This window comes from Natator depressus, chromosome 26 (assembly GCF_965152275.1).
Source record: "Natator depressus isolate rNatDep1 chromosome 26, rNatDep2.hap1, whole genome shotgun sequence".
NCBI classification, from domain to species: domain Eukaryota; kingdom Metazoa; phylum Chordata; order Testudines; family Cheloniidae; genus Natator; species Natator depressus.
In genome coordinates this window covers 15,617,160-15,644,592 of record NC_134259.1, presented here as the reverse complement: position 1 = coordinate 15,644,592, position 27,433 = coordinate 15,617,160, and the positions used below count along the sequence as shown (strand labels likewise).

Below are 27,433 nucleotides of genomic sequence, written 5' to 3'. Positions count from 1 at the left end.
GTCAAGAAACAATACATCCACTGCTTTCCCTTCATCCACAGAATCAGTAATCTCATCATAGAAGGCGATTAGATTAGTCAGGCATGACCTTCCCTTGGTGAATCCATGCTGACTGTTCCTGATCACTTTACTCTCGTGTAAGTGCTTCAGGATTGATTCCTTGAGGACCTGCTCCATGATTTTTCCGGGGACTGAGGTGAGGCTGACTAGCCTGTAGTTCCCAGGATCCTTCTTCTTCCCTTTTTTAAAGATTGGCACTGTATTAGCCTTTTTCCAGTCATCTGGGACTTCCCCCGTTCGCCACGAGTTTTCAAAGATAATGGCCAATGGCTCTGCAATCACATCCGCCAATTCCTTTAGCACTCTCGGATACAACTCGTCCGGCCCCATGGACTTGTGCACGTCCAGCTTTTCTAAATAGTCCCTGACCACCTCTTTCTCCACAGAGGGCTGGCCATCTACTCCCCATGTTGTGATGCCCAGCACAGCAGTCTGGGAGCTGTCCTTGTTAGTGAAGACAGAGGCAAAAAAAGCATTGAGCACATTAGCTTTTTCCACATCCTCTGTCACTAGGTTGCCTCCCTCATTCAGTAAGGGGCCCACACTTTCCTTGGCTTTCTTCTTGTTGCCAACATACCTGGAGAAACCTTTCTTGTTACTCTTGACATCTCTTGCTAGCTGCAGCTCCAGGTGCGATTTGGCCCTCCTGATTTCATTCCTACATGCCCGAGCAATATTTTTATACTCTTCCCTGGTCTTATGTCCAACCTCCCACTTCTTGTAAGCTTCTTTTTTATGTTTAAGATCCGCTAGGATTACACCGTTAAGCCAAGCTGGTCGCCTGCCATATTTACTATTCTTTCGACTCATCGGGATGGTTTGTCCCTGTAACCTCAACAGGGATTCCTTGAAATACAGCCAGCTCTCCTGGACTCCTTTCCCCTTCATGTTAGTCCCCCAGGGGATCCTACCCATCCGCTCCCTGAGGGAGTCGAAGTCTGCTTTCCTGAAGTCCAGGGTCCGTATCCTGCTGCTTACCTTTCTTCCCTGTATCAGGATCCTGAACTCGACCAACTCATGGACACTGCCTCCCAGATTCCCGTCCACTTTTGCTTCCCCCACTAATTCTTCCCTGTTTGTGAGCAGCAGGTCAAGAAAAGCTCCCCCCCAGTTGGCTCGTCTAGCACTTGCCCCAGGAAATTGTCCCCTACGCTTTCCAAAAACTTCCTGGGTTGTCTATGCACCACTGTATTGCTCTCCCAGCAAATATCAGGAAAATTAAAGTCACCCATGAGAACCAGGGCGTGCGATCTAGTAGCTTCTGCGAGTTGCCGGAAGAAAGCCTCATCCACCTCTTCCCCCTGGTCCGGTGGTCTATAGCAGACTCCCACCACTACATCACTCTTGTTGCTCACATTTCTAAACTTAATCCAGAGACACTCAGGTTTTTCTGCAGTTTCGTACCGGAGCTCTGAGCAGTCATACTGCTCCCTTACATACAGTGCTACTCCCCCACCTTTTCTGCCCTGCCTGTCCTTCCTGAACAGTTTATAACCATCCATGACAGTACTCCAGTCATGTGAGTTATCCCACCACGTCTCTGTTATTCCAATCACGTCATAACTCCTTGACATCACCAGGACCTCCAGTTCTCCCTGCTTGTTTCCAAGGCTTTGTGCATTTGTATATAGGCACTTGAGATAACCTGCTGATCGCCCCTCAGTCTCAGTATGAGGCAGGAGCCCTCCCCTCACAGACGTTCCTGCCTGTGTTTCCTCCCGGTATACTGCTTTCCCACTTACCTCAGGGCTTTGGTCTCCTTCCCCCGGTGAACCTAGTTTAAAGCCCTCCTCACTAGGTTAGCCAGCCTGCTGGCAAAGATGCTCTTCCCTCTCTTCGTAGGATGGAGCCCGTCTCTGCCCAGCACTCCTCCTTCATGGAACACCATCCCATGATCAAAGAATCCAAAGCCTTCTCTCCGACACCACCTGCGTAGCCATTCGTTGACTTCCACGATTCGACGGTCCCTGCCCCGGCCTTTTCCTTCCACGGGGAGGATGGACGAGAACACCACTTGCGCCTCAAACTCCTTTTTCCTTCTTCCCAGAGCCACGTAGTCCACAGTGATCCGCTCAAGGTCATTCTTGGCAGTATCATTGGTGCCCACGTGGAGAAGCAGGAAGGGGTAGCGATCCGAGGGCTTGATGAGTCTCGGCAGTCTCTCCGTCACATCGCAAATCTTAGCCCCTGGCAAGCAGCAGACTTCTCGGTTTTCCCGGTCAGGGCAGCAGATAGATGACTCAGTCCCCCAGAGGAGAGAGTCCCTGACCACCACCACCCGCCTCCTTCTCTTGGGAGTGGTGGTCGTGGAACCCCCCATCTCAGGACAGTGCATCTCATGCCTTCCAACCAGCGGAGTCTCCTTCTGCTCCCTTCCCTCAGACGTATCATCTGGTCCACTCTCCGCATTAGTACCTGTGGAGAGAACATGAAAGCAGTTAGTTACCTGTGTCCGCGTTGCTGAAACCCGGACATTCCCCCTTCTTCTTCTGGAGGTCACATGTTGCCAAGCTTCTTCACTGGCCTCTTGGCTCCGCTGTGCAACCTGCTCTAAATCTTTAGAGCTTTGTGCCCGTAGAAGCATATCCTGACTTTTGTCCAGAAAATCCTCAGTTTCTCGTATGCAACGCAGGGTCGTTATCTGTTGCTCCAGACCTTCAATCTTCTCTTCCAATATGGAGACCAGCTTGCACTTTGTACAGACAAAGTCGCTTCTGTCCTGTGGAAGAAAGACAAACATGGCACATCCAGTGCAGGTCACAACAGCTGAAACCCCCCTTCCATATCACCTTCCTACTATGAGCTTCCTCAGAGAAGTTGGCAAGATGTAAGCCTCACTGGGCTCACTCCAGGCGAACTCCCAGGCAAACTCCTGCTGTGTGCTGCTCTGCTGTCCCCCGCCGCTCAGCTGGTTCGCAAAGCTCTGGCTATTTTTAAACAGCCAGGCTTCCCTGAAACAAACAAACAGACAGCCCCAATGCCCGCCCCCTGCAGGCTACCAGCCAATCAGGCACTCGCTCAGGCTCTCACACTGCCCTCCCAGCAAACACACACTCAGATACTTACTCAGCAAACATGCACTCGGATACTCACCGGATACATTTTTAAACAGCCAGGCTTCCCTGAAACAAACAAACAAACTGATCCTGATATTACTCTTTTGGGATCAATCGTGGGATAATTTTCACCACCCACTTCCGTTTTGGGGAAGAAATAATTAAAAAGCTATTCAGGGTTTGGGGTAGAATTTATGGTGCAAATTTAGGTCATTTGGTCAATAGGTTCCCAATATATGTCCTCCCCCTGCATTATTAGCTTCTTTTTCAAAGTACTCTAAATTCCACATGCACAATGAGATTGTCTAGGATATTGGTATACCACAGCAGGGGCAACGGTGCAAGTTTGGAATAATTTGGGTCAGGCGTTCCTCAGATACTGTCTCTCCTCTCCCCACCCCCCCCCCACAAGAAAATTTTAATATTCCAGTTGCTCTAAAACTGAGATGCATAGTGAGATTACCTTGAACAATGGTATTCCACAACTGAAACTGAGATACAGGGGAACTCCCATTGAGATAAATCGGTCATTTCACACCACCCAGAGCTATTGCGTTAGACTATTCATCTCTTTGGACCATCGTAATTCATCTGAGCACACCCCACTGAATGGGCCATTCCACACATCAACAGTACTCCTGTACTGCAGAGGGCTGTGCAGAGCCCCTTCCTTTACACTAGCTCCCTAAAGTAGATACAAAGTCTAGGGCTCCCTGCTATTCCTCTTGCTGCCTCCAGCTGGTGGATGTGCTCCTCGCAGCCCACCAGTTACCATGCCCCTTTCTTCCCTTGGCCCTTCCCGCCTTACCGGGGGCATGGTGGGGCCAGGAGGAGGGCAGAGCTGGTAGCTAAAGTGGCAGATCATTCCCCTCCCATGGGTGCCCTCCAGTTATGCCCCCTCACTAACAGCTCTTCCTCAAGAAAAAATGTAAATTAACTGCCCAAAAACATGGTTAATGCAGGTCTTGTTTACACTACAGTGCCTTTCCCAACCCTAAACTATGCCAGCTAGACTCACCCCTGCTTAGTACCCTCTTCAACTCAAGAAATGTGTTTCAGATTCCTGCTGGCACTGCCAGTCTGACATGCCTTCTCTGCCTTGTCAGACTGGGTTTATATCTGCTGGTGAACCACAGAGCCACTCATTAGACTGCTTCCCAGGCTGGTGAACCAACTATGATTCATTAATTTTATACCAGTGTAACTCCACTGATTTCATTGGGATTGCTCCTGATTTACACTGCTACAAGTGAGGAGAGACTCAGGCACAGGCACTGACTTTGTGGGTGCTCCAGGGCTTAAGCACCCAGGGGAAAAAATAGTGGGGGTGGTCAACACCTGCTAGCCACAGCTGGGCTGCCCTTCAACCGTTCGGCAGCTGACATGGGGCCTTGGGAGGGGGGAGGGGAGGCATGAAGAGGTGGAATGAGGGCGGGGCCTGGAGAGAGTGGAGCCGGGACAGGAAGAGTTGGAGCGAGGGTGGGGCCTCGAGGGAGGGGGTGGAGTAGGGCGGGGCTCTAGGGTGAAGTGGAGGTGGAGCACCCACTGGAAACAATAAAAGTCAGTGCCTATGGTAGGTCATGCTATATGCAAGGGGATAGAAAGTAACAATGGAGTCTATTGAATACAATGCTCCCTTGAGCCTGACCATGCAACATGTCCTTGCATATGGGGCTGGAATAGGGCCTATGTGGAAGGGTAAAGGATGCAAGATCAGGTGTTACAGAGCAGGACAGCAAAGATTTCAGCTTTTCTCCACCTATGGACAGCAGAAAGGTATGCCTGGGAATCCTGGTCTTGTACCCTTAGTTTCCTGCGATCGTTAAGAGATGAAGTGCAGGTTTCTCAGTGCACATGCAATGGGGGAGAGAAGCAGTGATGACCATTATCAAGAAGTTAAGAAAAGATAATACCTCTTGTCCCACCCCACCCTCAAGCCTCTGCTGGTCTTCTAATCAAACAGCCAACCCCCGTAGTATATCTGGTATCTCGGCATCCACTCTCTAATCTGCTCATCCTTCTGAGGGACATGAATGTGCTTAATGTTCCTAACTGAATGAGTCACTAACTGAAAATGCTCTGTAAAGGTGACTAGCCAAAGAAAAATAAATAGAGGTCTGTCTTTTTGCTGCTTTGAGATAAAGAAGGCCTCAGGTTTTTAAATATTTTTCATGCTTGTTTGTTATCTTAGTATCGAGACCACCAAACCTGGTTTTTCTGGAAGTCTTGGAGGTGTGTTAAGAGCTTTCCACTCATGGGGCAGTGTTGCTAAATCTTAATAGAGAACTCTTTTCTCCCATTTGTTTGTAGGGTGTTTGGGTTAAATAGAGGTTACCGTTGGAATAAAAGTCCCTTTCCCCTCTCAGCTAATCAGCTGTCACTTCCTTGGTGTTTGCTATAATACATCAATTTCTCCAAAGATCCATAGTGCTTTCCAGTTTAGAGAAGATACATATTGTATAGATGTTATGGCCAGAAAGGGCCATTGTGATCCAGGCAAGAGATTATCACCTTGTGATTTCACTGTCAAGCCCAATAATTCGCGGTTGCATTACAAGATATCTCTGTAGGGGGAAAAAAAAAAAAAGATTTCCAATCTGGATTTAAAGACTCATGTGCTGATGAATTTATCCCATCCCTTGGGAAGCATCGGGGGTTAATTTCCCTCCCTGTTAAACGTGTGCCTTTTTTCCAGGGTGAATTTTTCAGAAATCAGCTTCCTAATATTTCTAAAAACAAAAAAACCTTCCTTAGCAGTGCCTCACTCCATCACAGAGAATGACCCACGACCAGTTTTCTTTTGCAAGTCACTGTTTGCTATAACAGATTGAAAACTGGCTTCTTCCAAAGTGTTGCATTACTGTAACCCTACTCGAGCTTGCAGCTTCCTTCCTTCCCTCTTTAAGCCAAACTGGGGCCACAAAACTTGGAATTGACATGCTGTCATAACCATAAGGGTAGCCTAAAATTCCTCCTTACCTGTAAGAGGTTAAGAAGCTCAAATAACCTGGTTGGCACCTGACCAAAGGAACCAATGGGGACAAAAGATACTTTCAAATCTGGGTGGGGGAAGGCTTTGTTTTGGGTTCTTTGTTTCTGTGTTCGTTCGCTCTTGGGACTAAGCGGGACCGGACATCAATCCATGTCCTCCAAACCATTTTGAACCAGTCTATCATATTACAGAAATTGTAAGTACAGCCAGGCAAGGCATATTAGTTTATCTTTGTTTTCTCAACTTGTGAATTTTCCCTTTGCTGGAGGGAGGTTTATCCCTGTTTTGCTGTAACTTTGAAACTAAGACTAGAGGGGGTTCCTCTGTGTTTCGTGCATCTTTTGTTACCCTGTAAAGTTATCTTCCAACCTGATTTTACAGAGGGGATTTTTACCTTTTCTTCTTTTTTTAAATAAAATTCTTCTTTTAAGAACTGATTTTTTTTCAGTGTCCAAAGATCCAGGGATTTGGGTCTGTGTTCACATTGTAACCAATAAGTTAGGATATTATTCTCAAGCCTCCCCAGGAAAGGGGTTGTAAGGGCTTGGGGGGATACTTTGGGGGAACAGGAACTCCAAGTGATCCTTTCCCTCATTCTTTGTCTAAATCACTTGGTGGTGGCAGCATGCTGTTCAAGGACAAGGTAGAATTTGTGCCTTGGGAACGTTTTTAACCTAAGCTGGTAAAAATAAGTTTAGAGGGTCTTGCATGCAGGTCCCCACATCTGTACACCAGAGTTCAGAGTGGGGAAGGAAGAGTGACACATGCCCTTTTTCTTCCTCTCCAGGGGTCCCTGCAGACCCTTCTGCTGAAGTCAGCTCTCTCATAGTGGAGGATACAGCTGAACAGCCAGGGCTTCAGGGGCCCAGAACTCCTTGCCCTAGCTTGAGAGAGCAGGCTGTGGCAACTCCACAATCCAGTTTAAGGTTCTTGACTAGCAAGCCAGTCTCCTTGGTCAAGTTACAAGTTGTCCCAGTGCCCAGGTAAGAACCTGTAACCTGCAGTTCAAGCTGCTCTTATCCCTACTGTTGTATACTGTTCCTCACGTCCAGTGATCAGACCTTTCTACCTGTTGCTATCAGCCAGCATGTCACTAGCCAAGAGATTGGCCATGCCTCTCCCATCAGTGTGTGGGGTCATGAGGCAGTTTTTTGGCTTCCTGTCTTGCTCCTGAGCTTTGCAGGGCAAGGCTCCCTGGGGCTTTGATCCTGCAATGTCTTGATTATGGCTGCAACTACATCAGCCCTGAGTTCTTGTTTCCAGGTCAGCAAAATGTGGTGAAGACCTTAACAGGATGGCGGACAGGGGTGGGCGGACAGGGGTGGGCATCATCACAGTGAGCCCTGCAGCGCTGTGGTACCCCTGATTAGTGATTTTTTTAAGGGGGAGACCGATCTGAAGGAAGCCTCAGTGAAGGGATCCATGTTGTAGCCTTTCAGATGGGCGTGGGCCTTTCGTTGTGGGTAGGGGTAATCCCAGCCTGGATGGTAGGAATCTAGTAGCTCCCCAAACCTCTTCTGCTTTATAGTGCTATGTCTTTGTCTAGGGTCTACGTGTGGGAGACCAGACCAGGGCAATGGGACTCTTCAACCAGCCAAGCTTCAGCTAAGGGGCTTTTTCTCTTCTTCTCTTTGCAGAATAAAGGGACTGTCTGATATGCAAGACTGGAAATTCTTAACCCCAGTGCGGCGTTCTCTGCGGATAGAGCATGCCATATCCCGCTACCCAGAGATGCTGAAGGAACATGACACTGTAGTGTCTTCCCTTGATGAAATAATGGCCATGGAGGATGTGAGCCAGTTCGTGTTTCGTAAAAATGAGGCCCTGCTGGAAGAGGAGGACCTGGAGCTTTAGGGCTTGTAGTGCTCAGAAGAGAAATGCTGCAGCAAGAATATCCAAAGCATTTCCACTGCATCAAAAGGGGCCCCAAGCACAGGCTGGTGGCACCCACAGTGTTATCCAAGCTTCATGGCCAGAGCTTCTGTTGTGGCTTCCTCTGCCTGACTAAAGGGGAGGCTGTAAATATACTGGGGGAAATGTGTCATTGCCTTTCTACAGTGTTACTACTCTTAATAATGTACATACCCTGTGACACAGTATAACCTAGCACATTGCACACTGGCCTGGGACACAAGGTAGCTGTTTTTGGCTCTACTACTGGCCTGATGGGTGACCTTGAACATCTGTCTGTGCCTCAGATTCCCCATAAGTCAAATGGGGGATAATAATACCAACCTCCTTTGTAAAGTGCTGTGAGATCAATGCATGGAAGAGCACTATGTAAGACCTAGGTGGTGGTACTGTGATGAATAAACTAATGCTGAATACTTTGAGCCATTAAATAGCATTAAATAGAAGCTTTTTTCCCTGCCACATACTGCAGGCCTTAGAATAGCAGCCCTGCAGTATGATGAGCCAAGAGGGGACACCAGAGCAAAGCAAAGACCTTGCAAAGGGGCCCTGGCCTCTAATCCCACCGCATGGGCAGGGCTTCTCAGCACAACTAATGCTGCACCTCCAATAGCCTTGTGCCTCTTAAAATGGTGCAGGAAAACTCTGAGGATTAATTTAGAGCAGCTGGTTTGGCTGCAGGACTTCCCACTATCACAGCCATGCAGTATTTCAGTGACCACCTCTCTTCAGGTGACTAAGTATTTCTAAAGCATCTTGAATGCTCAATACTGAGAGGGGGTTGTGCCTGGTCCCAGTCTCCACACTGAGTTGGGGGACATATAGCAGACCCTCTCCCCCCGAAGACAGTAGCCACTGGTCTTATTTTGTAGTGTCTTTATGAATAAACTAAATTTTAAAAAATGTATACAGTAGCCTTAAAAATTCTCCCACCTCGTCAAACTCCTCCATTCTCAAAGAGCTGCCTGTGTGCTTTGAGCCACGAAAGGCAATGCAGGAGCAGCTCTGCACACAGCCTAGGGTGCTCAGACCCAAAGGAGAATGCATGCGCGCGCGCGCACACACAAAACTATTCTCCATCCCCTTTGACCTATGATAGGTAGGGCCCTCTCAGCACTATTTCAGGGATAGATGGTATGTATACTTGGATGCTGCTGTGATCTGGATGCCTATTCACTTTGTGGGATAGTCTTTGCACCACTCTGGTAGCTGACTTGATTTAAATTTATGATCAGGAACTTTCTCTGCCTGCTCTGGAAGGCTGCAGTCCTAGGGTACACCTGCATTTCCAGTGGAGCCATCGTTTAGCACCAAAGGGAAAAAGTATGGAGCTTGTGACTTTAAACTTCAGTCAGGTTTGAGCCTTACTGGGACAACTTGGATTCCTTTCTTCCCTGAACAGACCTAGGGCAACCTTCATTCATAAGCCTTCATTTGTATAGCACAAGCCTTTAAAAACAGAGACTGCAGTGAGACAGACAACCCAATGTTCTCAGGCTAGGAAACTTAACGGTACTCAGTTTGTGGGAGGGGGTTGGGCACTTTCAAGCATCCCTGCTGATATAAATGCAGTGGGGCTGCAAAGTGTTTCCTGCATGCATCCGATGAAGTGAGCTGTAGCTCATGAAAGCTTATGCTCAAATAAATTTGTTAGTCTCTAGGGTGTCACAAGTACTCCTTTTCTTTTTCCTGAAGGAGCTGGGATTCCAGCTCAAAATAAATCCAGTGTACACTGAATGAGAGTTCACACTACCTGGGGGGATGGTTGGGGAGTGGAGGCAGAGGGCACAGATCAGCAGTGCCTGCTCCAAGCCCCAGAATCCAGGTTCAGCCACAATCCCCAGAGAATGGGGAGCCTTCTTTTCCAAAACATCCCATGTAACGGCAGTGGAATCGGACAGGGTCACTCCTGTCCGGTAAGGGGTGGGTATCTGACTACAGGAATCCCACCACTGTAGTACACTCACACAAAGCAACAACTGCTACATGAGTCAACTTAGCAAAGGAGAAATCAGAGTCGGGACTGGACAGAGAAACTAGGGTACCCCAGACTTCTTGTGCACCAGCAGTGGCCTCTTACCCTTCCCTGGCTGCTGCAAGCTTTCCTGCCTCAGGGGGCAGTTGAGGGGATGTCTGGCCATGAACTGTCTCCACTGAGTAAATCCCTGGAGGAAAATGCAAATAACTGCTGGATTCCAAAGGGGCCTCCTAGGCAGGGACAGTTTCAGAACACCCTCCCATTTCACAGGATTTTGATGCCTCAGAAAAATGCTTTGTTCTAGGTTTGGCGGCTGCTGTCCAGTCAGCAGTCAGCCTGTGGCCCGGCTCAGTCGTCGTCCTCATCCTCAGCCTCGTCAGTGTCCTGAAAAATGCCTCTGAGGTTCTGGAATGAGAGATGGTAGGTGGGGAAAAGATGGTTGGCACCACCTGAGAGCTGTGTCCATGTCACTGCTGCTCTAAAACCCCCTCTCATGTAGTAGGTATCAGCACAGGACTATATATTTAAGGCCATTCCTGTCCTGCCCCGCAATACCCATTCCTGCATTGTTTCTTGCATTTTTATCCCTCTCCCACCCGCAAAAAAACCTTTGTTCCCACAAGAGACAGATTTCCCCCATGCAACTTCAGGGAAAAAAGAGAGACAGAGAGAGAAATGTATTATATAAAAATGGAATTCAGACATTTTTACCACTAAACAAATCTTGTTTAAACCATGGAAGAAATATTTTGTCTGGTTATAATGTCAAATCTTTCTAGCCCTCACTTAAATTTAAGTATTAAAACCTTTATTTTTTTACAGAGAAAGTGGCTTTACATTGCTGAAATTTTATTTATGACAAACTGACGAGATATTTAGTGTTTTCCTGCAAATTCCTGCAGACTGTTTTTTTTCCCACCCACAACAAAGTACATTTTACCCACTCCCGCTATTATGGCAGCAGGTCCTGCGGGATCCCAGGCCTGCTGCAGGGCTTTAGCCCACAGCCACACTGGGTCCAGGGCAACCTGTTGTATTTTCCCCTCAGCTCTGGTGGGAGAGCTTCAAGTTTTCTGAGTTACTAAACATTTAAAGGACAAAAGACAGCAAATCTGAGCTGGGTTGCGACATCTCCCCCAAGCCATGAGCGTGGGCCTGGATAAGCTGACCCAGCAGCATCTGGCTAACCTGATTTGATTTGTGTGTATGATGCACCCAGTCGAAAAGGAGATCAGGGAGGCAGTACAAGGCTGGGGTCACTGAGCCCTGCGGTGCTCAGCTCAAAGCTTTGCTGGAATACTACAGTGACGGACACTAAAGAACCAAAAGACAGTTGTAGCTTCCTGTCTAATTCAAAACCATCCAGTGGCCTGACTGAGTACTGCAGGCAAGTACTTGGCTGATTTCCTCCTGCTCTGCGGCCCCATGGATCTCACTTTACTGGCTGTGGAGCAGAATTTCTGCAAAGGTGGAGGCAGGGGTGTGTGGTAGGGGGTGTTCTCAGGCGCCTCACAGCCTTTGCAGCTCCCCTGGCTCCCATCACATGACCTGAACCCCCAACACATCTTGGCTTGCGAGGGCAGGTTGGAGTTGGAGTTGGAGTTAGGAACAGGCTGGCTTCAGTGCACCATCCCTTGGGTTTTAATTAGGAGCAATATTTGCATGAAAACAGGATATTTCCTGGTCTGGCTGCTTTTCCGCATGAGGAGAGGGATTAAGGCACTTTGAAGCCCCTGGCATGCTCAAAGGAGTCCAGCTCCCAGGACATGTCTGAGTGGGATGGCAGCAAGCTGGCTGGCACAATGGCTTTAAGGAAGCCCAGCAGCGGATGTAGCTAGGGCACAGCCCTGTCTCTGGTTGCTGTGCCAGCCTGAACCAGGGGGCGGTTGTGCCAGGAGACACACACAGCACACTCCCAGAGAGAGCGCTTGGGCTCACCCTTGGCTGCTTTTCCTGAAAGCTGGGAGTGTGCAAGGGTCTAACTTGGCTCAATGACTTGTTTGCTCACTGACAGCTGCCTTGGGGAAGAAGCCTCCCTTGGCCTCACTGTCCTGCAGTACCTGTTGCTGGAGAACAGGCCCACCAGTAGCCTACCTGGGCAGAACGGTTGCAGGTATCGTTACCGGCCAAGTGCTGTGCAAAAGCCCAACTCGGTGAGGTCCGAGGTCCAAATGCATCTGGATCAGCTCAGAGAGCAGGTCCCACTCTGGGGCTGTACTGAGTTAGAATCATAGAATCATAGAATATCAGGGTTGGAAGGGACCCCAGAAGGTCATCTAGTCCAACCCCCTGCTTGAAGCAGGACCAATTCCCAGTTAAATCATCCCAGCCAGGGCTTTGTCAAGCCTGACCTTAAAAACCTCTAAGGAAGGAGATTCTACCACCTCCCTAGGTAACGCATTCCAGTGTTTCACCACCCTCTTAGTGAAAAAGTTTTTCCTAATATCCAATCTAAACCTCCCCCATTGCAACTTGAGACCATTACTCCTCGTTCTGTCATCTGCTACCATTGAGAACAGTCTAGAGCCATCCTCTTTGGAACCCCCTTTCAGGTAGTTGAAAGCAGCTATCAAATCCCCCCTCATTCTTCTCTTCTGCAGACTAAACAATCCCAGCTCCCTCAGCCTCTCTTCATAAGTCATGTGCTCTAGACCCCTAATCATTTTTGTTGCCCTTCGCTGGACTCTCTCCAATTTATCCACATCCTTCTTGTAGTGTGGGGCCCAAAACTGGACACAGTACTCCAGATGAGGCCTCACCAGTGTCGAATAGAGGGGAACGATCACGTCCCTCGATCTGCTCGCTATGCCCCTACTTATACATCCCAAAATGCCATTGGCCTTCTTGGCAACAAGGGCACAGTTCAGTGCTGGCCCAGCCCATTTAGCGCCTGAGCCTGCTAAAAACTGAGTCTGGTACACAATCTGTGCTTTTTGGGAGCTGCTGCATTAGTTTTGCTAGACATATCTACTCTTCGCAGCCCGGCTGAGGTATGCTAAGCACCTTCCGGGAGAGGAGAAATACACAGCACCTGCCCCACAAGGGCTACCACAATCCTCAGAGGTCAGGTGAAAGGGCAGAGAGGGCTGCTTTCGCCAGCGCTGGTCAGGAAATCCACGCCCATTGCACTCCCGCCAGTGCTAGCAGCAGTGCTGGTGTAGACTAGCACAGGCTTTATCCACTCTGGGCAGGGGAAGAAGGCCTGTGCCCACTCCCAACTGCTGCTACCATCTGTGGAGCTGCAATGGTGGGAGGCCTTTGGAAAAGGCTAGAGCAGCCCCAGCAGCAGGGTGCTGGTGACATGGTGGGGGCTGCTTGTTGGCTAGGACACGGTCAAGGAGTAGCCCATGGGCTGGATGCAGGGCAGCTGGGCAGACAAGGTGGGCAGTGAGGGGCAGCAGGAGCCCAGTACAGAGGCTGATGCCCCTTAGTGGTAGGGAGAGGGAGGGGGCAGCTGGGGGAGTGAAGCAGATCAGCCCAGAGGGCGAGAGGAGAGAGAAGCCAGGTGCAATGAACGTAGAAGGTGGAAAGGTCGGAGGTGAGAGAGCACAAGGTCAACAGCGCAGCCACCCACCTGATGGCCATGGAAGCTGGGCTAGTGCAGCCGATGCCCCGTCAACAAGCCCGACTCCCTGCGCTCCAGGCGCAAGTGCTCTACAGTCGATTCATGCGGCATCTGTGGAAGCAGGGAGAGTGTTTGCCCACAGATTTTGGGCCCTGAACTTTGTTTCCCAGGAGTGAGCCTGAGCTTTTCCTCCAGCTCTACACTTCCCTGGGTTGGGGCCCCACCCTGTGAGCTGTACCAGGGCAGATCTAGGGAAGCAGCGACTGGATGGACCCAGTGCCCAGAAGACGCAGTGGCCTCTCCCCGCATATCTAGAGGCACCAGAAGAGCCACCTCCCTGCCTTTATACATCTCCTTCCATCGAGGGCTTCAAAAGCACCTCCCACATATTAATGAAGCCTCACAAGAGGGGTAAGTAGCAGCATGCCTGTTGGGGAAACTGAGGCCCAGAAAGTCCCTGGCAGGGCTGGGAATAGAGCCCAGCTCTCCGGGCTCCCAGCCCAGTGCCTGAACCACAAGGCCTTTCTTGCCCTCAGCAGGGCCAGCTGCATCCTGGCCTCGGGTGAACCTGATCCCATTGGATGGCCCTGTTGAGTTTCCCTCCGGACAATGGCCAAGCTCCCAGGACAGGCCAGCCAGACTGACCCAGGGCTGAGTCCTGGCCATCATCTCCCTCTCTAACCCAGGAGTTCCAGGCTCCCTGTGGACCCAGCCCATCTTCTTGCCCTGGATTAGCCCTGGTCAAGCGCGACCAGCACGGGCGTTGCACGGAACAGGTAGCTGAAGGGGTAGTAGAGGAAGTTGATGAAGGAAGTGGCATAGAGGTCTGCATAGCGCATCAGCTGGTTGGCGAAGAGTGTCTGGCGGGAACCACAGCGGAAGAGGCTGCCCATCTTCCCGTAGCACATGTCCATCTCATGAGTGACTTTCTGCAGGAGACAGTATGTGAGTCAGCATGGCCTGAGGCCCAGCCCTGCCCTGGCTCCCCAGGAAGAGACGGGGGCCTGTCAGTGTAGGACCCTTTTTTAAATGGAGAGTCAGATACAGGACAGACACCGCAACAAACATCACAACAGGCACAGGTGCAAGCTCCGGGGGACTGGCCAACGCTCAGGGCTGTGTACCACAAGGCCCAACAAAGTCCTATGGGATCCCTGCCAGGGATCCCCAGATCCTACTGAGTCAGGCTCTGCCTGCTTTCTCCAGTGCCAGCCCTTCCTGGCCTGGAAGCTCAAACATCACCACAGCAGAGAGTCGCTCTTCTGTCTGGCACAGGAGGCTCAGAATTTGCTGCCCCTTTGGCACCAACCTGGCACCTACTGTGTTCATTCCTTTTGCCCATCCATGCAGAGATCAGCTCTGGCAACAGAGGATTTGGGCATCTGCTTCTGCAGAACAAGCAGGGTGGAGCCACAGCACCAACAAACAGCAGGAGAAGGCACACAAGCCTTTCTGATGTGGGAAAGGGATCAGGAGGTGAACTCAGGAGCCCCAGCACCAGGCTTGCCACGCACACGCCCGCCCGCCCACCACAACAGCAGCTATGACTAGACATGAGGAAGCAGGGATCATTCTGTGGCCAGGCCCTGGGGGCTGGGGTGGGCTGCTGCTCCCTGCCCGGTGGTGGAGCAGGATGAGCCAGGAGCACCAGCTGACAGGCTTCCCCTCTCACCTTCCTGCCCCTGTTGCCAGAGTCATGGAGGGAACAGGAAGCATGTTTCTGCTCTCTCACTCCCACAGCTCTTAAAACAAGTGGCAGGGCCCCAGAGCCCCTCCCTGAGCCAAGAGCACTGGGTACCTGGGTCTGGTGCTTGATGGAGCTGATGTCCAGGCGCTCGCTGCTGCCGCTCTCCAAGGGCCTGAGGAGAGCACAGCACAGCACCAGGGTGAGTGTTGCTGGAGGGGGCAGTCCCAGCCACTCCCCACACAGTGCTCAGCTTGACTAAACAAGAGCCAGAAGGGGCCATTGCTACATGCCCGCAATGGGGCCCAGTTAACATCACAGACCCGGGCTGATTCTGCCAAGTGCGTGTCAGCTGCCCCTGAGCCCCCCTCCTCCCAGGAGGGCATCCCACCCTACCAGTCTGGGTGTAACTGACACGAGGGGCAGGACTAAGGCCCTGCCCGACTCTGGGATGGGTCACGGCGCAGCCCTCGCTCAGTGCTAACAAGGGGTTGTTGGTTTCCAAGGCTCTGGAGAGACGTCGGAACAAGGGAAAGCATCAGGCCCCCGACAGACCCTGCAGGCAGCACCCACTCAGCACATTGGCACAGTGTGACAGCAACGAGCAGGCATCAGAGAGAAGGCCTGGCACAGCCAGAGCCTCTCCCAGACCAGGGGCCTAACCCTCAGGGACACTCCAGCAACAGTTGGAGGCCTTAGGAGAGGGAGAAAGGGTCCCCAGGGAATAGCCCCATTGCAGGGGCCTGCCTGGCTGGCAGAGAGCAGCTGGACAGCAGCTCCTGGCACAAGGGGCTGAGGCAGGAGTGCACGGCATTATGGGTATTCTCTGCATCCCAGTGTGTATGGTAGAGCAGCCCCAGAGCTTCTCCAGCTTACAGTGCATGGCCCCAGAACTCAGGGAGCTCCAAAGGGGCTTAAAGCCACCTCACTCCCCCTCCCTCTCGTGCCTCAAGTGCTCAGGCCCTCCGACAATGGGGACGTTCCCTGGAGAGGCCTCATGTGCAATTCCAAACATCCAGAATGCTGAGCATTCCCAATCCCTTTCTGCCAGCCCCCAGCTGGAGAATACACCTAGGCAGGATTTTGCTCAGCCACACCCCTTTGAGTGTGCCCCGCACCTCACAGAGCCACACGGTGTACCTTGCAGCTGCATCTCTATGGAAGGGGAGCAGCATGGAACGGGCACAGGTCACTGCTGGGAAGGTGCCCGCCAGGCTGCCTACACAGGGCGTTGCAGATTCTTGGGACCATTGGGGGCTAGCTGGCTTGGTGACCATTGCTCTTCACATGGGGGTGGAGCGGTTGTGCTTACGGGGTTTCCCATTCACATCCAGCTCAAAAAACAGATTTCCTAACACTTTCCTCAGCCACAAGACCCTTGGGGGCAGAGCCAAAGGCAGATTCTCTTTCTACTTCCGCCAGGTTACGGCCTTGTCTATACTACAAAATTAAGTCGACCTACAGCCACTGCAGTAATTACTGAGGTTTTTCACGACCACACTGTCCTCTTTCTGCCAGGAGTGCACATCCTCACCAGGAGTGCTTCCACTGACAAGTGGGGCAGTGTGGGGGGTTTACAACCTGACCTGTCAGCCTGTGCCAGGCTCACTGCTGGAGCCCCCCTGCCCCAAGCTATCAGCCCCACCCAAGGGCAGGGGGTGAGCCTGGCATGGAGCTGACAGCCAACAGGCAATGTCAATAATGGCTGCATTTTAAAGAATCCTTATTGAGGTTACAGGAATAAACCATCCCAATGTGTAGAAAGAATAGTAAATATGGCGGGCGACCAGCTTGGCTTAACAGTGAAATCCTTGCTGATCTTAAACACAAAAAAGAAGCTTACAAGAAGTGGAAGAAAGGACAAATGACCAGGGAGGAGTATAAAAATATTGCTCAGACATGCAGGAGTGAAATCACAGAATCATAGAATATCAGAGTTGGAAGGGACCTCTGGAGGTCATCTAGTCCAACCCCCTGCTCAAAGCAGGACCAATCCCCAATCAAATCATCCCAGCCAGGGCTTTGTCAAGCCTGACCTTAAAAACCTCTAAGGAAGGAGATTCCACCACCTCCCTAGGTAACGCATTCCAGTGTTTCACCACCCTCCTAGTGAAAAAATATCACACCTAAATCTCCCCCACTGCAACTTGAGACCATTACTCCTTGTCCTGTCATCTGCTATCACTGAGAATAGTCTAGATCCATCCTCTTTGAATCCACCTTTCAGTTAGTTAAAAGCAGCTATCAAATCCCCCCTCATTCTTCTCTTCCGTAGACTAAACAATCCCAGTTCCCTCAGCCTCTCCTCATAAGTCATGTGTTCCAGACCCCTCATCATTTTTGTTGCCCTTCACTGGACTCTCTCAATTTTTCCACATCCTTCTTGTAGTGTGGGGCCCAAAACTGGACACAGTACTCCAGATGAGGCCTCACCAGTGTCGAATAGAGGGGAATGATCACATCCCTCGATCTGCTCGCTATGCCCCTACTTATACACCCCAAAATGCCATTGGCCTTCTTGGCAACAAGGGCACACTGTTGACTCATATCCAGCTTCTCGTCCACTGTCACCCCTAGGTCCTTCTCTGCAGAACTGCTGCTGAGCCATTCGGTCCCTAGTCTGTAGCACTGCATTGGATTCTTCCGTCCTAAGTGCAGGACTCTACACTTGTCCTTGTTGAACCTCATCAGATTTCTTTTGGCCCAATCCTCCAATTTGTTTAGGGCCCTCTGTATCCTATCCCTACCCTCCAGCGTATCTACCACTCCTCCTAGTGTCATCCGCAAACTTGCTGAGGGTGCAATCCACACCATCCTCCAGATCATTAATGAAGATATTGAACAAAACCGGCCCCAAGACCGACCCTTGGGGCACTCCACTTGATACCAGCTGCCAACTAGACATGGAGCCATTGATCACTACCCGTTGAGCCCGACAATCTAGCCAACTTTCTACCCACCTTGTAGTGCATCCATCCAGCCCATACTACTTTAACTTGCTGGCAAGAATACTGTGAGAGACCGTGTCAAAAGCTTTGCTAAAGTCAAGGAATAACACGTCCACTGCTTTCCCCTCATCCACAGAGCCAGTTATCTCGTCATAGAAGGCAATTAGATTAGTCAGGCATGACTTGCCCTTGGTGAATCCACGCTGACTGGCACCTCATACTCCTTTATCCTCCTTCCCAGAGCCACGTAGTCTGCAGTGATCCACTCAAGGTCATTCTTGGCAGTATCATTGGTGCCCACGTGGAGAAGCAGGAAGGGGTAGCGATCCGAGGGCTTGATGAGTCTCGGCAGTCTCTCCGTCACATCGTGAATCTTAGCCCCTGGCAAGCAGCAGACTTCTCTGTTTTCCTGGTCAGGGCGGCAGATAGATGACTCAGTCCCCCTGAGGAGAGAGTCCCCGACCACCACCACCCGCCTCCTTCTCTTGGGAGTGGTGGTCGTGGTACCCCCAACCTCAGGACAGTGCATCTCATGTCTTTCAACTGGCAGAGTCTCCTTCTGCTCCCTTCCCCCAGACGTATCATCTGGGCCACTCCCCGCAATGGTACCTGTGGAGAGAACATGAAAACGGTTACTTACCTGTATCCGCGTTGCTGGTACATGGACGTTCCCACTTGCACCACTCCCCGCAATGGTACCTGTGGAGAGAACATGAAAACCACCAGACAACCACCAGACAAATTGGAGAAAGTCCAGAGAAGAGCAACAAAATGATGAAAGGTCTAGAAAACATGAGCTGTGAGGGAAGATTGAAAAAATTGGGTTTGTTTAGTCTGGAGAAGAGAAGACTGAAAGGGGGCATGATGACAGTTTTTAAGTACATAAAAGGTTGTTACAAGGCGGAGGGAGAAAATTTGTTCTTTTTAACCTCTGAGGACAGGACAAGAAGCAATGGGTTGAAATTGCAGCAAGGGAGGTTTAGGTTGGGCATTAGGAAAAACTTCCTGTCAGGGTGGTTAAGCCCTGGAATAAATTGCCCAGGGACGTTGTGGAATCTCCATCACCGGGGATTTTTAAGAGCAGGTTGGACAAACACCTGTCCGGGATGGTCTAATGTGACGTTCCCCTCTGGTGTTATCTGGACCGGTGATCTGCTAGGCCTCTCCAATCCTTGACTCTGGGAGCCAGCCTTACCTGCTCTGCTGGGAGAACCCCCACTCCTGGGCTGGTCACGCACAGACTCTGGCACGTAAGCTGCTCCCAGCTACTTGCAGCCGAATGACACTAGCCAGTACCCCCAGTCCCAGACACAACCTTGGGAACCGCCGTCTTGCAGTGTCCAGTTATGCCCACTGGACGCTGCAAGCTGATATGAGTTCATCAATTTAACAAAGAAATTGATATTTACCAGGCTTGTTCTCCCAAGAGGAGTCTCTGACACACTGCAAACCAAACGCACTGCTTCAGGTCGAATAAACAAACAGATTTATTAACTATAAAGGTAGATTTAAGTGATTTTAAGTCAAAGCACAAGAAGTCAGATTTGGTTAAATGAAATGAAAGCAAAACACATTCTAAGTTGATCTTAACACTTTCAGTGCCCTTACAAACTTAGATGCTTCTCACCACAGGTTGGCTGTTCAGCCAGGCTCTCCCCTTTGATCAGTGGTTCAGTCACTTGGTGGTGGTGGTGGCTGTAGATGTAGGTGAAGGAGAGGGAGCAGGGCAAAATGTCTCTCCCTTTTATCATGTCCTTTCTTTCCTCCCCCCCGTCAGGTGAGCATTACTTCATTGCAGTCCCAGACTGCCCAAAGGAAGGGGGTGACCATTGTTCCTATGAGGCTGGGCTGGGTTCATAGAATCATAGACTATCAGGGTTGGAAGGGACCTCAGGAGGTCATCTAATCCAACCCCCTGCTCAAAGCAGGACCAATCCCCAATTTTTGCCACAAATCCCTAAATGGCCCCCTCAAGGATTGAACTCACAACCTTGGGTTTAGCAGGCCAATGCTCAAACCACTGAGCTATCCCTCCCCCCATCCATGTTCTGAGGAGGTGTAAACTGCCTCTCTGTTCTTGGAGAGTTTTTGCATGGGCTGGCTCTAACCCATGAGGATACATTTTCAGCCTCATAACTATATACATTAAATTATAACCTATAACCTTACTAAAACATTACTGTAATCAATTACTGTAAATCACTATAACAACCATGCTCAGTGCATTATGAGCCTTCCGAAGACACCCAACATGACAAACTTTGCATTGGATACCACACAATCATTTTACAAAGATGAACATGTGGGTGTAGGGTGTTCCCCAAGGTAAGAGCGTCACATCTAGATAACACTTAATCCTGCCATGAGTACAAGGGACTGGACTAGATGACCTCTGGAGGTCCCTTCCAGTTCTAGGATTCTATGATCCAGTTAAGGGCTGCCTCCTGTCTGCGACCTTTACACACACCTTCTGCAGGGAGAGACAAGCTGCTGCAGGCAAGGAAGGCTGAGCCAGGGCTGAGGGATGCTCTCCTCCAGACCCACCAGGAAGCTACAAACCAGACTACCTCTTTGGGGGAAGGACTGACACCCATGACCCAGGGGAACCAGCTGCTCCTGCTCCTTCACAGGGAGGGTCACCACGGGGCTGATCCCTGCACTCGCAGCATGTCCCCCAGGGCTGTCAGGAACCCAGCGACAGACAGAGTGGAGCCACCAAGATGCTCAATGTCTAGTTGGCAAGCGGTATTAAGCGGAGTGCCCCAGGGGTCAGTCCTGGGGCCAGTTTTGTTCAACTTCTTTATTAATGATCTGGATGATGGGATGGATTGCACCCTCAGCAAGTTCACAGATGACACTAAGCTCGGGGGAGAGGTAGATATGCTGCAGAGTAGGGATAGGGTCCAGAGTGACCTAGACAAATTGGAAGATTGGGCCAAAATAAATCTGATAAGGTTCAATAAAGACAAGTGCAGAGTCCTGCAGAACCCCATGCACCACTACAGACTAGGGACCGACTGGCTAAGCAGCAGTTCCGCAGAAAAGGACCTGGGGATTACAGTGGATGAGAAGCTGGATATAAGTCAGCAGTGGGCCCTTGTTGCCAAGAAGGCTAACAGCAATATTGGGATGCATTAGTAGGAGCACTGCCAGCAGATCGAGGGAAGTGATTATTCCCCTGTATTTGGCACTGGTGAGGCCACATCTGGAGTACTGTGTCCAGTTTTGGGGCCCACACTACGGAAAAGATGTGAACAAATTGGAGAGAGTCCAGCAGAGGGCAATGAAAATGATGAGGAGGCTGGGGCACATGACGTATGAGGAGAGGCTGAGGGAACTGGGATTGTTTAGTCTGCAGAAGAGAAGAATGAGGGGGGATTTGATAGCTGCCTTCAACTACCTGAAGGGGGGTTCCAAAGAGGATGGATCTAGATTGTTCTCAGTGGTGGCAAATGACAGAACGAGGAGTAATGGTCTCAAGTTGCAGAGGGGGAGGTCTAGGTTGGATTTTAGGGAACATTATTTCACTAGGAGGGTGGTGAAGCACTGGAATGGGTTACCTAGGGAGGTGGTGGTTTTTAAGGCCCAGCTTGGCAAAGCCCTGGCTGGGATGATTTAGTTGGGGTTGATCCTGCCTTGAGCAGGGGATTGGACTAGATGACCTCCTGAGGGCTCTTCCAACCCTGATATTCTATGATTCTATGGCCTGGTCTACACTGGGGGGGGGGGATTGATCTAAGATACGCAACTTCAGGTACGAGAATAGCGTAGCTGAAGTCGACGTATCTTAGATCGACTTAGAATCACTTACTTCGCATCCTCGCGGCGTGGGATCGATGGCCGTCGCTCCCCCGTCGACTCCGCTTCCGCCTCTCGCCATGGTGGAGCTCCAGAGTTGACAGCAGAGCGATCGGGGATCGATCACTACCTGCCGATCCGGCGGGTAGTGTAGACGTGGCCTAAGGGTAGGTCTTCACGACCCACCGTATTGGCGGGCAGCGATCGATCCAGCGGGGATCGATTTATCACGTCTAGTCTACACGTGATAAATCGACCCCCAAGCGCTCTCCCGTCGACTCCTGCACTCCAGCACTGCAAGAGGCGCAGGCGGAGTCGACGGGCAAGTGGCAGCAGTCGACTCACCGTAGTGAAGACACCACGGTGAGTAGGTCTAAGTACGTTGACTTCAGCTACATTAGTCACATAGCTGAAGTTGCGTAACTTAGATTGATCCCCCCCCAGTGTAGACCAGAGCTATGATACCCATGTGACGTTATTGACAGAATCTCTAACCATATAGATCATTGTTGCAACCACTGTTATATATTTGCAGCAAATATTGTACAAAGGTTGTCGTGTGAGGGGTCTATGGGAAGGTTATGATTTGCTGGCTATGATTATGCTATCTGTACAGGTGTATCAATTTTGTAGTTAAAGTTATGAATGTTGGCTATGTACTTGTATCTCAATGTGTTTTGATTCTAAGAAGCCTCAGTGAAGCATTTGGTGAAGCATTCGGTCAGCTTCTTGAGAAGGGACTATTCTCAGTAAGTGCCCAATCATGAAACACTTAACGGACAATAGACCTTGCAAGACTCCAATCCACATAAGAAGTCTTCCTGGGAACGTTCAAGACAGCATGTAAGCAATGGTTGCCGCCTGTAAAGAACTGTCATGTATGGACATGTGACTTGCCCATGTGACTCCAAACTCCATTTTTGCTGTAATTTTCCACAGTAAGAATAAAGAGATGTCCTTACACTTGGAAGAGACTATAAAAGGCAGCTGCCTCACCTCCATCTTGTCTTCAATCTTGCTTCTGGCCTCTGGAGGGACTTTGCTACAAAATGAAGCTCTGCACAAAGGACTGAATGACCTATCCCAGCTGTGAATGTTCTCCAGAGACTTGATTTGAACCTGCAGTTTATTCCATCACTGCTACAAGCCTGAACCAAGAACTTTGCCATCACTGTATGTCATTGATTCCATGTAACCATGTGACGATGTGACGCAGCAGGGAGAGCGGAGTGTTGACCTGGGAATGTGCCCGGAGATGGGAGATCTGAGAGCCTGTAACCTGAGCCAGGAGGGGGAGGGGGAGGTAACACCTCTGCCCAGGAATGTGGACGGAGGCTGCAGCAGGGAACCTGCTGGGTGGGTTTAGTTTCAGTTTGGGGCTGGGTGGAGGAACACAGGGAACCCCAGGGCTAAGCTCCCTGCTCCCCCAGAAGGACTTGACTGAGGGGTCCAGGGTGTACCCACAAGCTCTGTTTTGGACTGTGTTCCTGTTGTCCAATAAACCTTCTGTTTTACTGGCTGGCTGAGAGTCTCAGTGAATCCCAGGAAGAGGGGTGCAGGGCCTGGACTCCCCCACACTCCGTGACAACTGGTGGCAGCGGTGGGATGTACTGCACCCCGTGAACGGCGCTTCGGGCAGTAAGTGACTGGGGAACAGTAAAATAAAGGGGGATTGACGGGGACCAGGCGTGCTGAAGAGTCAGAGAGAGACGGTTCCAGGGAGTGGTTAACCCCTGGGAGTGTGTGACCAGAGAGAAGGACTTTTGCAGTAACAGAGTCCCCCGGGGGATTGCAGCGAGCGGTCCCAGGGGCGGAGGAGTCTGCAGCTCGACCCTGGCAAAGAGGTGGTGACCTCAAGAAGGACTGGCACACGAGGGGTTTTTCCTGGAAACCGTGGAAAGCTGCCCGGCCTGCGAGTGGCCAGCCGGGAGATGTACGCTAAACGCCTGAAGAGCGACCTGGTGGAGCTGTGCAGGCAGAGGGGGCTGCGCACTGGGAGGTCCACCAAGGAACAGCTGATTGCCCAGTTGGAGGAGAGGGATCGCTTGGAGGACCCGATCCCTGTCCCTGAGGGAAGCCGCCCGGTGGACACAGCGTGGGCCCTGGGGCCTGACCGGGCTGAGAGGGGTCAGACTGCTACCCAGGACATCCCGAGACCCTTCCTACCTAGGCCTGGGGGAGGGGTTGCGGGAAGCCCAGCGAATACCGAGGGCACCCTGACCCCAGCAGCCAGCAGGGGATCCTCCCGGCGGAGCTCCCCATCCCTGGAGTGGATGCGGCTGGAATGGGACAGGAAGATGAAAATGAGGGAGCTGGAGGATCATGAAAAACAACGTCAACATGAGGAGAAACGACGTCAACATGAGGAGAAACGACGTCAACATGAGCAGGAGGAGAAGGAGAGGGAGCGTCAGGAGAAGGAGAAACAAAGACAGCATGAACTGGAGCTGGCCAGGCTGAGGAGCAGTGGGGCCCCGGCTGCGGTGAGTGAGGGGGGACCCAAGACTGCAAGGAGCTTTGATAAGTGCTTCCTGGCCCAGCGGAAGGAGGGGGAGGACATAGATAGCTTCCTGACGGCCTTTGAGAATGCCTGCGAGCTGCACAGGGTTGACCCTGCAGACAGGCTCCAGTTCCTCACCCCCTTACTGGACCCCAAAGCCGTGGAGGTGTACAGCCGAATGACAGGGCCGGAGGCAGAGGACTATGAACTGTTCAAACAGGCCCTGCTCCGTGAGTTTGGGCTGACCCCCGAGATGTACCGGAGAAGGTTCCGGAGTCAGCGTAAAACGCCTGAGGTCACCTACCTACAACTGGTCAACCGGATGCAGGGATATGCCCGCAAGTGGACAGCTGGGGCCCAAGCTAAAGAGGACCTGCTTGACCTGATCGTACTGGAGCAGCTGTATGAACAGTGCCCTTCCGACCTGAAGCTGCGGTTGGTGGACAAAAAGCTCGAGAACCCCCAGCACGCAGGGCAGCTGGTCGACGAGTTTGTGAACAGTCGGTCAGGGGGTAGCCGGGAGGAGTCATAGAATCATAGAATCATAGAATATCAGGGTTGGAAGGGACCCCAGAAGGTCATCTAGTCCAACCCCCTGCTCGAAGCAGGACCAATTCCCAGTTAAATCATCCCAGCCAGGGCTTTGTCAAGCCTGACTTTAAAAACCTCTAAGGAAGGAGATTCTACCACCTCCCTAGGTAACGCATTCCAGTGTTTCACCACCCTCTTAGTGAAAAAGTTTTTCCTAATATCCAATCTAAACCTCCCCCATTGCAACTTGAGACCATTACTCCTCGTTCTGTCATCTGCTACCATTGAGAACAGTCTAGAGCCATCCTCTTTGGAACCCCCTTTCAGGTAGTTGAAAGCAGCTATCAAATCCCCCCTCATTCTTCTCTTCTGCAGACTAAACAATCCCAGCTCCCTCAGCCTCTCTTCATAAGTCATGTGCTCTAGACCCCTAATCATTTTTGTTGCCCTTCGCTGGACTCTCTCCAATTTATCCACATCCTTCTTGTAGTGTGGGGCCCAAAACTGGACACAGTACTCCAGATGAGGCCTCACCAGTGTCGAATAGAGGGGAACGATCACGTCCCTCGATCTGCTCGCTATGCCCCTACTTATACATCCCAAAATGCCATTGGCCTTCTTGGCAACAAGGGCACACTGTTGACTCATATCCAGCTTCTCGTCCACTGTCACCCCTAGGTCCTTTTCCGCAGAACTGCTGCCTAGCCATTTGGTCCCTAGTCTGTAGCGGTGCATTGGATTCTTCCATCCTAAGTGCAGGACCCTGCACTTATCCTTATTGAACCTCATCAGATTTCTTTTGGCCCAATCCTCCAATTTGTCTAGGTCCTTCTGTATCCTATCCCTCCCCTCCAGCGTATCTACCACTCCTCCCAGTTTAGTATCATCTGCAAATTTGCTGAGAGTGCAATCCACACCATCCTCCAGATCATTTATGAAGATATTGAACAAAACCGGCCCCAGGACCGACCCCTGGGGCACTCCACTTGACACCGGCTGCCAACTAGACATGGAGCCATTTATCACTACCCGTTGAGCCCGACAATCTAGCCAGCTTTCTACCCACCTTATAGTGCAGCTGTCCCAAAAGAACAGGCCCCCCCCCGATGCAGAGAGAGAGTCACCCTGGGGCCTCCCAGCGGGGAAATAGGGAGAACCCCCTCCAAAGGGGAACGCCTGGCGTCGGGCCCCTCCGACCCGCTCAAGGGGACCAACGTGACCTGAGCTGCTATCACTGTGGCCAGAGAGGCCACGTACGGACCCAGTGCCCCGGGCTCTGGGACAAACTGAGCAGACCCAACCTACCCAGGGTTAACTGGGTAGGGACCCAGCTGGACGAGGGGCAGACGGCCCAGGCAAGGGGGGCTGCCAGCTTACCACCTGCTCAGGAGGGAAGAGTACCCCAGCCCAGCTCTGCCAGAGGGCTGGACTCAGGGTCCTCGGCTTACAGGGTGGGCATGGGGCTGTCCCTTCGGGGAGAGTGCCTTGTTCCCCTGGAGGTGGATAGGAGGAAGGTCAATGGATACTGGGATACGGGCGCGGAGGTGACGCTGGCCCGGCCTGAGGTGGTGGCCCCAGATCGGGTGGTGCCCAACACCTACCTGACCCTGACGGGGGTGGGCGGGACCCCATTCAAGGTGCCCATGGCAATGGTACACCTGAAATGGGGGGCCAAGGAGGGCCCCAAGGATGTGGGGGTGCACCACCATTTGCCCACTGAGGTTTTGATGGGGGGAGACCTAGAGGACTGCCCAAGCAACTCACAGACCGCCCTGGTTGTCACCCGTAGCCAGAGCCAGCAAGGGGCACTGCGCCCTGACCTTGGGGAGGGTACCACACCGGAGGCGCAGGACCCTACCCTGGTGGGGAGGGAGCGCCGAGGGGCTCAGAGAGGCCTCAGACCCAGCCAATGAGAGGGAAGCGGTCCCCATCCCTTCCCCAGCCGCTGAGTTCCAGGCCGAGTTGCAGAAAGATCCCTCCTTGCGGAAGCTCAGGGACCTGGCCGACCTCAGTGTGGGACGGACCATGAGGAGAGGTTGCCAGGAGAGGTTCCTGTGGGAGAAGGGGTTCCTGTACCAAGAATGGGCTCCCACAAGGGAAGTGGAGTCCTATGGGATCAGGAGGCAGCTGGTGGTCCCCCAGAAATATCGCCGCAAGCTCCTGTACCTGGCCCATGACATCCCCCTCGCAGGGCACCAGGGAATCCGGCGCACCCGGCAGAGGTTGCTACAGAACTTTTACTGGCCCGGGGTCTTTACCATGGTCCGGCAGTATTGCCGATCCTGTGACCCCTGTCAGAGGGTGGGGAAGGCCCGGGACAAGGGGAAAGCGGCTTTGAGACCTTTGCCCATCATAGAGGAACCTTTCCAGAAGGTGGCCATGGACATCGTGGGGCCTCTCAGCAAGACGA

At 51.6% G+C, this 27,433-nt stretch overlaps 1 protein-coding gene and 1 long non-coding RNA gene across 3 annotated transcripts in view; one reads left to right on the top strand and one right to left on the bottom strand.

Annotated features, from left to right (window-relative positions):
* Positions 1–9,582, top strand: part of CKAP2L (cytoskeleton associated protein 2 like) — a 41,162-nt gene extending 31,580 nt beyond the window's left edge. Inside the window, exons 8-9 of one of the 2 annotated variants that reach the window (XM_074939993.1) lie at positions 6,896–7,091; positions 7,746–9,582. In XM_074939993.1, the coding sequence (XP_074796094.1) occupies positions 6,896–7,091; positions 7,746–7,962 (413 nt within the window). In that variant the 3' untranslated portion in view covers positions 7,963–9,582. The remainder of the gene's footprint in view (positions 1–6,895; positions 7,092–7,745) is intronic. The other variant, XM_074939994.1, reaches the window with a different exon arrangement.
* Positions 9,583–10,346: 764 nt separating this feature from the next.
* Positions 10,347–13,671, bottom strand: LOC141978298 (uncharacterized). The gene is made up of 3 exons (XR_012636366.1): positions 13,572–13,671; positions 12,092–12,214; positions 10,347–10,402 (listed from the first exon to the last, which is right to left on the bottom strand). It is a non-coding gene; the product is annotated as an uncharacterized LOC141978298 (long non-coding RNA).
* Positions 13,672–27,433: the final 13,762 nt, after the last annotated feature.